This window comes from Aotus nancymaae, unplaced genomic scaffold (assembly GCF_030222135.1).
Source record: "Aotus nancymaae isolate 86718 unplaced genomic scaffold, 86718_ANA_hifiasm-v0.15.2.pri h1tg000046l, whole genome shotgun sequence".
NCBI classification, from domain to species: Eukaryota; Metazoa; Chordata; class Mammalia; order Primates; family Aotidae; genus Aotus; species Aotus nancymaae.
In genome coordinates this window covers 1,638,696-1,650,830 of record NW_026988460.1, presented here as the reverse complement: position 1 = coordinate 1,650,830, position 12,135 = coordinate 1,638,696, and the positions used below count along the sequence as shown (strand labels likewise).

Genomic DNA, 12,135 nt, shown 5'->3' with positions numbered 1-12,135 from the left:
TTGTTGCTGGGGGTATATTGCATTATGAAGGTCAGCTGAAGTGCCCAAGTACGTATAGCATGTGGACACCCCTCCCATCCCCCTTCCCCACCACACACAAAATAAAGCCCAGAGAAAAGGGGCCTGCCTCAATCATGGAATTGTGAGTGGTAGAACTGAGACCAGAACCTAACTCTCCCTCCTGCCTTACATAACACATTACAACAACTTAGAGTTTTCCACAAAACTCTCCCTGAAAAGTAAAAACAGGATGTCACCACTTCAGTGTCTTGCAGTGCAGTGGTTGGTTCACAATGAAATATCATTACACACCCATCAAAATGGCTTTTTTTTTAAGCAACGTGGAAAGCAGTAAAGGCACATAACTTCCAAGTAACTGTAAAAGCTGTCTCAAACTAACTTTGAAAATAAATGCAATAAAGAACTTCAAAAAAACATCAATGTGCCTAAAAACAAAGCTTGTTTACTGAGGATATTCAAATGCTTCCTACCAGTTGAATCTACCTTTTGCCATCCCTTTTGTGTATCCAGACATTAGAACTAGCTACCTGGGTTGCAGAATCCAGTGGAAAATAAAAAGGCAGGGACCTATGTTAAAATTTCAAAATAGCTATAGCTAAACATTAAATTCCTATACAACTACACTGATCACATGTGTTAGCACTGAAAAGCATCCGTGGTTAGAAGGTCCTGTCCTAAGAGCGAATTAGGGTCCCACATTTTGGGTTGGCAACTATCTGCTCCATTGACATAGCATCACAGATCAGTGGTCCCTACCAGTGCACCATGCTGCAGGACACTACAGTGGTTACATCCTGTTTTTACTTTTCAGGGAAAGTTTTGTGGAAAACTCTGAATTGTATTTATCAGCATTTAGTTCATTTTCTTTTGTTAACTTTTGTGGGTACATAGGTATATCTATTTATGGGTACATGAGATGTTTTGATACAGGCATATCATGCATAGAATCACATTGCAGTCCTTTTTTCTGGCTGTGTAGCAATCTATGATATGGATGTACCTACCACAGTTTGTTTAACCATCATCTGTTGAAAGATATCTGGGTTGGTTCGTTTTGGGCTATTACAAATAAAGCTGCTCTAGACATTCATGAACAGGTTTTTGGTATGAATATAAATCTTCATTTTGGGGAATAATTGTTGGATTATATGGAAGTTGTATGATTAGTTTTTTTAAGAAACTGACAGATGTTTTCCAGTGTGGCTGTTTCATTTTACATTGCCATCAGCACTGTGTAAGTCAGGGTTCTCCACATTCTAGCCCACATTTGGTGGTGGTGATACTATTTTAGCCATTGTGATGGGTGTGTACTTATAGTTCACTGTGATTTTAATTTGCATTTCCCTAATGGTTAAAGATGTTGAACATCTTTTTATGTGCTTATTTGCCATCTGTAGATTGTCGTTGGTGAATTATCTGTTCATGGATGCTATGGTCTGTATGTCCCCTCCAAAATGCATGTTGAAATTTAATCCCCATTTGGCTGGCATTAAGGGGTAAAGCCTTTTGGGAAGTAATTAGTCATGAAGTCTCTGCCCTCATGAATGGATTAGTGCAAGCTTGTCCAACCCATGGTCTACAGGCCACATGCATCCCATGATGGCTTGGAAAGTGGCCCAAAACAAGTTGGTAAACTTCCTTAAACATTGTGAGACTTTTTTGCAATTTTATTTTTTTAGCTCACCAGCTATTGTTAATGTTAGCGTATTTGTCTCTGCCTATTGTTTCTGGATTGCTGGCTTCTCTAGCACCTGACACCCTGACTGAGATTTATGAGGCCAAAGAAAACACAGGTGACTCACTACCATGCCCTTCCTTGGACCTCAAGCTCTTTAGCTAGTCTCTCGTTTTCTCTATAACTTTCAGAGTCACCTTAAGTTTTATGTATATATATGTCCAAGGTTTTTATTTGTACTTAGCAGGAAGAATAGGGAAAAATATGTCTATTCCGTCTTCTCAGAAGCGGAAGTCCCAAGATTATAGAATCTTTTGAATCTAAATTTATTTGAGAAGCTATTTAAACACGTACACACATTTATACATATCAGATAATTGTTTTCTAAGTCTGTGCCAATGTGTTCTGTGTTCCTGGGGCTAGTACTAGGGCCATGAGACAGTGCTACTCATCATGCAGTCCCGCATTCAATACTGGTAGTGTTTACTGCTCTGTAATGAATTTAAAATTTGAAAATGTACATTTCATCTTCTCTGTTCATGGGTGTGTTACAAATAGTTTGTACACTAACATTCATCTCTTGACCACAATTCAAGTAGAATGGTATTTTTAAGAAAGCAGATTCAGTGGTAGATAGGTCAATTTTAACTTTCTCTACTGGTGGACTCCGCAAAGATGATGTGTCAACAACATATTCTTTGTGTAACTCACAGATGAAGCTTTTTTGAAATGTATCTAATAGAGTTGCTCAGGGATGAGTGTTTGTGGAATCCATTTAGATCACTCTATAACCCTTCCTGAAATACTCTGACATCCTGGGTCATTTGGAAGACATGACGACGTCAACAAACTGGTCTTTGTTGTATAAAATTTCTTGAATTATCTCTTGATAATTATTTTCCTGGTAACATTTTCTTAAAGAGTCACACATTATTCCTACAAAGCAAGAGTTGTTCCAGACAGCAGCTGGGCTTCACAAATAGAAATTTGGTGGAATACAGAGCACATCTGTCAACATTTTTGAAGATTAAGAATAGGACTCTTGAATGACACTTATCCTAAAAAGTTATAATTTTGTGTTGCTTCTAAGAATAACTACTGAAAGTCATTAAGTATTATTCACTAGACTAACTCTGTATTAGAAAATGAGCAGTATTAAGACCAAAGACCTGAAAGCATAAACAAAACACATTCCTCAGTTTGTATTTTGTGCCAAAGTTTTTAAAACCACTCTCTCTCCTTCTAGAGAAACTTTTACAAGAAATGATTATCTTAATTTCTTAAAATGTTTGTATTAATGTTGATGCCTAGAAAGGCAAACTATAAGCGACAAGTTGTTACTGTATTTTATAAGGAAAGAATAGGACTAAGTATTTTTGCTTCAAGCATTCTCCTACTCCTCAATCTGAAAGAATTGATGGTTTTAGGCAACCTGAAGGCTAAGAGAATTAGGTACTAGCTGATGGTTTGACCGCCATTGTTGGTGAGGACAACCAACTTCAAATCAGAATGGTTCTGTGCTAATTCTAAAATTGTGTGCTGAGAAATAGTTTTTATATACTCATGAGCTTCCATTTCTGATAAAACAAATCAATATAAAGACTTGTATATTTTATTTTTAACTAATGGTAAATTCAACAAAAGTTTGAAAAAGAGGAGTTCTGTATTCATTGCATTATGGCTTTTTAGATCATCATATATTTATCCCATTTCATGTGACCTAAAACAGTGTTTTTGTGGTATCTGAGTAGCTAAAATCTAATGCTACTTAATCTGTAACTTTTTAAGTAGAACCCATTACTCAACTACTTGTAAGAAAAGCAATGTAAGTGCTTTCATTATTTTCACATCTATTACTGATTATTTATGGGATTGTTTTATGTTCTTTAAACATCTAAGACATCTTTCATTGTTCTTATTAGGTGTGTAAGTTGGAACAACCTCTCTCAAGGGCACTTTGAAAGTACTTACCGAAATTTTAAATATTCACAGTTTAAAACCTAGGCATTTCACATTTAGGATCCTTATTCACAGGGTTACTAAAAGAAATGAACAAAGATATATGTATAAAAATACTCTCTAAAGTAGCATTTTAGGAAAATTGAATTTCACGTAAATGTCTGTCAGCAGGCCAGGCATTGTGGCTCATGCCTGTAATCCTAACACTTTGGGAGGCTGAAGTGAGTGTATTGCTTGAGTCCAGGAGTTTGAAGCCAGCAAGTGTAACATAGCAAGACCCCATATCTACAAAAAATAAAGCAAAAATTAGATGCCTATGGAGATGCATGCCTATAGTTTCAGCTACTCAGGAGGCTGAGGTGAGAGGATCGTTTGAGCCTGGGAGGTTGAGGCTGCAGTTGAGCCACGGTTGTGCCATTGCACTCCAGCCTGAGAGCGACATTGCAAGACCCTGTCTTAAAAACAAAAACAAAAAAAAACAGCGAGAACATGGTTAAATACATATTGTCATGTAAGTATCGTGTAATCACAAGGAAGAGAGGCCTTAGAAAGACATTTAAGTTGTAGTATTAAGATTTTAAGAAAGAGGTCAGACGTGTGGCTTATGTCTGTAATCCCAGCACTTTGGTAGGCCAAGGCAGGTAGATCACTTGAGGTCAGGAGTTCAAGACCATCCTGGCCAAATGGTGAATCCCCATCTCTACTGAAAATATAAAAATTAGCCAAGCATGGTGGCAGGCACCTCTAAGGCCAGCTACTTGGGAGGCTGAGACATGAGAATCGCTTGAACCTGGGAAGCAGAGGTTTCAGGGAGGCAGAGGTTGTAGTCAGCTGAGATTGTGCCACTGCCCTCCAGCCTGGGTGATGGAGTGAGACTCTGTCTAAAAAAAAAAAAAGATTGAAAAAAAAAAAAAAGAAAGACAGGCATCGTATATAATATGCTTCCACATGTAGGATGATTCCATTACTGCAATGCTTGCAGATACATAGAAAAGGTCCAGAATGTTAGCAGTGGTTTTTCTTGGTAGGGCTATTACATGCCGTTCAAGTTTTACAGAGCAAAAAGACACCTGCCTGAGGCAGTGAGTCCCCTCTTACTTGTGGAATTGAATGACATTCTAACATTCCACTTGTCCCTTGCCCAGTCATGGTCCTGGCAAGTGACCACATCCTCCCAGAGGGACGGGTACTTTTTTTTGTTATCACAAAAGTTCCTGGTAGGCTCATTACCTGCCCTGACTTCTGGGGCCCGAGCGGTTTGTTTGAGGTAGAGGTGTAGAGCAGGGGGCTGCTTTATTTTCTCCAATATGTTTGGTGTCATTTGCACTATTTTTGAACAAACAAGTATTCTATTTGTAAATTAAAAGAAAATATAAAATGGAATATAGTGATCAAAGAGAGAGAAACTTACAAACATATGAAGTATCAGACACACCGTAAAAGAATCCTTCTGTGGCAATCATACTTGGTTTTCCACCAGTGAAATCTGAGAAAAGTCAGTGTAGTAATATATATATGTATGTATGTTAATATCTCAAATTAAAATAACAGCCACTTCCCTGGAGTATTTCTTAAGCCGCACAGTTTCTTGAGGAAGGAAAAAAAAAAGATTAAAGTGGGAAAGTTCCTTGAGGCAAACCAAGTACCTGTCACTGGGACAAGTTAACAGGATCAATTAAGGAGGTAAAAATGGGCATTGTGAGCATGAGAGCAGAACTCTCAAATCTCTGCAAACTGACTCCCTGGGCTTTAGGAGCCTGAAAATGAAGCCGTTTGATTCGTGTAGCAAGTTCGTATAGATTTCCAAGTAGAAATCAGCTTAATGCTGAATTAATTTGACTTTCCCACTAATGTGGTAGGTGATGGTTGCTGAAGCCTTGGACATTTCCAGAGAAACCTACCTAGCAATTCTGATGGACCGGTCCTGCAATGGCCCAGTCTTGGTGGGCAGCCCGCAGGGGGGCGTCGACATTGAAGAGGTGGCTGCTTCAAATCCAGAGCTCATTTTTAAGGTATGTTTAAATTCCTGGCTACCCTCTATTAATTGATTGTTATTGTAGAAGCTGTTAAATGTTTAATGTGGAGTCTAAGGCCAGGAGCAGTAAATCTGTCTCTACAATTTAAGGTATGAAGATATTGAGCCCTTTCTCTTTCTAGGTATCCAGTTGAAAGTTGGGTGGAATCAAGGTATTCAGTGTTCAAGGACTTTTTATCTTTGCTTTCCCCAATCTTCCTTCTTTCCTTCTTCCTGCCTTTTCTTCCTCCCTGAATTCTTTCCATCCAATCTTCCTCAAGAATTAACCAATGGGAGAGGACTGCTGTATTTTCATTTCTCATGGTTAACTCTCTTTCATTTTATATTATATATGATCTAGAAATTCTCTTCTAGGAGATGAATGAATTCTCTTTTAGCAGATGTGAACTAGACACTGCCTTGAGGTCTCTCAGTACTGTTGATGTAAACTAGGATCTTTATGAAGTCCAGATTCTGTCTGTTTCTTTCAATCCTTGAAATTTTGACTCATTTATTGATATTAAGCTTAGTTTCAAGTCATAGATCGGAGGTCAAATTTAATCAGAGTGCAAGTTTCTCGAAGTCTCTAAACCTCACTTTTTAAATCAGTAAGATGAACATGGGGTGATTTCTATCCTGTAAGATTATAAAGATTAAATAAGATGATGTATATCAAGTGCTTCTTAACCTACCTCAGCTGTAAGGAGAACAACATAACTTTTCAGAACTAAAATTCAAGTTTTTAATCTGGGTTCTTGGGGTCAAAATTACATTAAAATTTTCCACCAGAAACATTCATTATTTCTTTTAGAAAATGATATTTTGTTTCCCTTTGAAAAGGGGAGAGTTTATTTTTTAAAATCTCTTTGTTTAAATAATGTACAATACACACTCACTTAGCATCCTCAACAGGCTCTTGGAAATTGTGACTTGAACGGAAACGGTGTATAAGGAAACCAGTGTTACCATACATAGGCTAATTGATATAAACAAGAATTAAGTTCCTATGGCATATTTATGCTCACAAAAACATCACCCAACTCCTAAGTAAAGATCAACACATTTCTAATGTTACACATTAAAATAAATAGGAGCCATGTAAACATTTCAGAAAGATTTCATAAAAACAAATAAGATCATTATTTATCCAATTATTCCAGCTCAGGGTCTCTGGTGGCCAGAGCACAGGGTGCAAGGATAGAACCCACCCTGGACGAGACACCATCTCATTTCAGAGCACACTCACACAGCACACCCACACCCACTCAGACTGGGACTGTGTAGACATGCCAGTTCACTTGACGTGTACAGATTTGGGATGTGGGAGTAAACCAGGGGACCCAGAGAAAACGTACTCAGACAAGGGTAGAATGTGTAGACTTCACACAGACAGTGGTCTTGGCTAGGAATTGATTATTTTTTTTTCTCTCAACATTATAACAAAATAACTTTGAATGAAGTAACGTTATTTGCAGACCTGCTGTACTCATACTTCAGTGATTGGTTTTAAAATATTTTTACCAGTGTTACATATTTAAGTTAATTACCCTGGAAATTGAATTGAGAGTTTATATGCAGACTTACCAATAACACCTAGTTATTTTCCAAGTTCACATTATTTAAATCAAGCCATTCCATTTGTTAAGAGGATGCATGAAATAATGTATATGAACAGTGCTCAGTGTCTTTGAGACAATAGCATTTTGTAGAGGTAAGATATCAGTAAGAATTATCACCAATAGAGTGTTTAAATCATAAGGTAATATTTAACCTATCTATGACATGCTTTAAACTTAACTGATATTAGGCAGGAAAACCTTACTTTGGAAGCCTTCCAAAAGATGTCATAAAAATTAACTGACTAAATATTCGTCAATGCCATCTGTATAGTAATTAAAAGTGAAAACTGGCATCAGATCTTCTTGTCAGCATGCCACCATGAAGAATTATATAGTTTTTGGAAGGGCTGTTTTATAGATGGTCTGCTAATTAAAACATACCCTACAGGCATCTGTGGGAGCCCTGCTCAGAGATCTCTGGATAGGTGCCATGCTTTAATTACTCATTTGCAAATAAATACTAAGCATTTTCTTTTGAGGTTGTAAATCTTCTTAGTTCACTGTCTGAATTTTGTTTATTTGATTTATTTTTACTAGGAGCAAATTGACATTTTTGAAGGAATAAAGGACAGCCAAGCTCAGCGGATGGCAGAAAATCTAGGCTTTGTTGGGCCTTTGAAAAGCCAGGTATATAAGCCATTGGGGGATGGTGTTTCTGACTTGTTTCAGAAAACATTTGGGAACTTGCTTAATTGCCTCTAGTTTCTGTGATTACCAGGAAACAGGATTATTTATTGTTTTATGATTTTTTTCCTCCAGCTGTTTATGATGAAGAAAAATATTTCCCTGATGTTTTAAAAGAGGATGTTTATGATGTGTCTTTTAATGTATTTTGGTATGTGTCTGCATGTGTATTGCATGTGGACACATGCACTTTATGATGGATCGTAATCTCTATTTTTTCTGTAGCATTGCTGGTACATAGCACTGGCAGGTGTGTGATTCAGCTCATTCGAACTTTAGTTTCATCATCTGTAGAATGGGAATGATGACAACTCCTGAGAGCTTATTGTGGGGATTCAGTAAAATAATGTGTGAAAGTCCTTATTATAGTGCTCCATAAAGGCCCATTCTTATTGGTATTGATAATACATGTTATTTAGCTAATTACTGTTCTTTCATAGCTAATGGGCATTCGAAATGAATATTGATGACATAAAGAGAACAACTTAAAATACGCCAATTTTGTAATAATATCCCTTAGATTCAAAGAACAAAACATTGGCCTCAGAGCTGTTGAGGGACAGAATCTGTCTTGAGCATTGTGCCCTGCTCTGCCTTTGGGTCCACCCTGTGCACCTAATTATGTGTCTAGCGGCGCAAGCTTCCTAGTGCCACAGCGAAATCAGATGAACTTACTTTTTCCTTCCTCTATTACTCAGAAAGGCTACCTTAATGACCCTAGATTGTGTGCATGTGTGCATGTGTATATGTTCTCTGGCCTGGGGCTTTATGAAGAGGTTATAGAGTATGTCCTTTAATTTGGTTGGGCAGCACTATTCCCATAAGACAGTAGATGATGCACTCTTTTCTTCCTGTGTTTTCTTTTTCTTTTGATTGACTGTCTCTCTGGAAGTTTTATGGTAACAGTAGGCAAGTCAAAGAGGGGTAAAGCAGAATAAGGTTTTAAAAATATATATGCTTAAATGAAGGGAAACCGCTTATTTGAAAAAGGGTAAAGGCTCACTTTGAAAGCAAAAGATTGAAGATGGTAGAATGAAACAGGGTCATCTGGGACCAGACCTCAGGATGACAGAGAAAGGGCCATGATTCAGTGGACAATTAGAGGAACTAATTGCCATTTATGAGACTAGCAAAGAGATGCCAGGATAGTGATCTGTCTAAAGGAAGATACTGGAAGATTCCTGAATTTGTGCTACAGTCATTGGTTTCATCTCCTGAAAATGAGGATACCAGCTACATTAGCCATTCACTTGACATTTATTAAAGGGCTTCTCCTGTGGCAGTGGTGGTCACCAAAAGCCCGTCTCCTGTACAGCCACTGTGGTCTAGCTGCCCTGTCCAGCAGTCAGCTCCAGAGTGTGCGCAGTGACTCTGTCTCCCTCCTCCACATCACTTTGGACATCTGTATTTCTCTTATTTATTTGCAATCACCTTTGCTAGATCCTAATCTTTACCACAGCAGGGACTTTGTCCATTCTCCTCTCATCCGTGTTACCAGCAGCTGGCAAAGTGCTTGGCATCTGTTTTTATTCCTCAAGAAACATTTGTCATGTACATGACTAGGTGAAACAACACATCTTTGTGTCCACTTTGAAGAGGTTCCTAGGGAGTCAGCAAAAGGTGGCTTTTCATGGCAGCAAAATAAATCTGGAATGGGCAAAATCTGCTGACCACATATTTAAAAGTTCAAGAGGTGAATGTAATAGAGAATTCTAGAGAAGTTAATAACAGTATAATGTACATCACAGGATACTGCCCCCTCACTACATATTATAAGAGAAAATTAAGATTTATTTATAGCTCTTAAATGGCTTACTGGTGTTTTCCTAGTACCTGAAACACTCTAGGTTTTAAATGAGTTAACCTATGGAAGGAAGATGCACACGTGAGAACTCAGGGATCAGTAAGTGGCCATATTGTCAGTATACCTTTGACTTAATTTATTGAGGAAAGGAAATAAAATGTTTTAAATCTGTTATTTATTTCTTTCTTCACTGCTAATTCCATGAAAGCTTTAAATCTTCATTTTCTCAGCAACTTGGGATAAGCACTGATTGGGTGCTGCTCAGTCTGGTGTGCCTTGGGGAGCAGAGACAATGAAAAACAACCATTTCTTCAGAGGCTCACAGACCAGTAGACATCTGCCTGCTGTCTGAGAGAGTACAGGATTCAGAGGCTCACAGACCAGTAGACATCTGCCTGCTGGCTGAGAGAGTACAGGAAGAGGAGTGGATAAAGAAATGTGAAAGGGTGGATTGGGGGGAAGAGAGAGAGAGACAGAGAGAGAGAGAACTCAGCTGTAGTCATGTTGGAAGCTGTTCATCTAGGGACAACTGAGTATGTTTCTACAGTAGAAGGAATATATGGCTTGGGGTCCCAGGGAAAGCTTTGTACTGGAGTTGCAGGCTTGAGAATCTCTGCTTTATGGTGCTTGCTCAAGCTGTGGGATTAGTGAAATGTTCTACATTGAGAGCCAGTCTACAATGAACAGATGGGTCAGTGGAGAAGGGAAACATTTAAACAATCATCAATCAATGATCTTTTCCTAAAGAAATAGTATCTTAGAGGTGGCTTAGATTCAATGTGACGTTGAAAGTTACTTAATTTTCATCTGGGATGTAGTTTAGGCATTTGGAGGTACCTCACTCATAGTTGAATACCGTATAAAATGACAGTCTTGTAAAATGATTAATATCTTTTCTGTGACTCATGCCTGTTGTCTCTAAAATGTGATTAATATTAGACACAACAAAAATAAACATGATATTTTACTTTACATGAAAACTATCAAGTATTTGTTCCCAACTAAAGTCTATTTTTGTGAGAATTTGTTGAAAAATGTTAAGACATAGGGAAGCTTAATATAGTAAGTCCCCCTTATCTGTGGAGGATATGTTCCAAGACCTCCAGTGGATGCCTGAAGCTTACCTACTACCAAACCCTATATATACTCTTTTTTTTCTGGATATCTATACCTAGGATAAAGTTTAACTTACAAATTAGGTACAGTAAGATATTAACAACAACAGTAAAATAGAACAATAGCAATAAAGTATAATAAAAGTGATGTGAATATGGTCTCTTTCTCAAAATACCTCATTATACTGTATTCATCCTTCTTGTGATGATGTCAGATGATACAATGTCTACTTGGTAAGACGTAGGGTGAATGATATGTGCATTGTGGCGTAGCTTTGGGCTACTCATGACCTCCTGGCAGTACTTCAGGAGCGACATCTACTTTGGATGATCCTGGATCATCAAGCCACAGGTGTCAGTGGCTGGATGTCAGGAACAGATGATGTCAGTGGTTGGGAATCCTGGATAGTTGAAGGTTTTTCACCACAACCTTTTAGAAGAACATCATAATTAGAAGTTTTGTCTCTTTCTTTTTAACTCATCAAAGTGTTGCTGTAGAGGTCGTAATCCTTGAGTGACTTTAATACTGTGTTCCATCCGAGGATTTTATTCCATAATTTTGTCCTTTCCATTTGATAACTTGGACCATAGTAGTCCGTGGGTAACTAAAACCACAGAAAGAAAAACTGAGGATGGTGTGGCCGGGGTGGGGGGCGGGGGGGGCAGACAATTATATGACTGAAACTTACAAGTTTTTCAAGTGTGTCTTAGTTATCATCTGTACTGTTCATTTCTGAAAACGTGGGTGCCATGAATTGTCAACATGTGCCTCTAGGTTTTAGGCTGATGGAAAAATCTGATGGTCCAAGTCAGTGCAAGATCGCAAACACCTTTTGAAGTGGTTTGTACTTCTGGCTTGATTTGAGAGCTATATGTGAATATTGATGGTAATGTCTGGAATGCAAGAAAAATATGTAAAATTCTTAACCTGTTGAGGCTTTTTTAAAATTAATAGATTATTTATTTCAGCAAGAATAATATAGTCATCATTGGCAGATGTTAAATGTTTGATCCAATTTTCCTTCCTGGATAAGTTTTCCTTTCCTAGTCCTCTTAGTTTTGAAAACATAATACCAGAAGAAGAAGTGCCTAATTCCACACAGAGGTCCCAAGCGTGGGTTTTTAGGAGTAGGTGTGAAATTAGGATAGACATTTGCTGATCTTGCATAGGTCCAACAAATCAAGGCAGGGTCTTCAATGAGCTGTCAGCTGTTAGGGTCATTGTACTGAAGCAAGTACTCCCG

The 12,135-nt window shown here is 38.0% G+C and overlaps 1 protein-coding gene across 2 annotated transcripts in view; it reads left to right on the top strand.

The window, feature by feature from the left end:
* The window catches only part of SUCLG2 (succinate-CoA ligase GDP-forming subunit beta), a 286,827-nt gene that overhangs the window by 136,350 nt on the left and 138,342 nt on the right, over positions 1-12,135 (top strand). For both annotated transcript variants that reach the window (XM_012473799.3, XM_012473805.2), the window contains exons 5-6: positions 5,515-5,667; positions 7,826-7,915. In XM_012473799.3, coding sequence (XP_012329222.2) covers positions 5,515-5,667; positions 7,826-7,915 — 243 coding nt within the window. The remainder of the gene's footprint in view (positions 1-5,514; positions 5,668-7,825; positions 7,916-12,135) is intronic.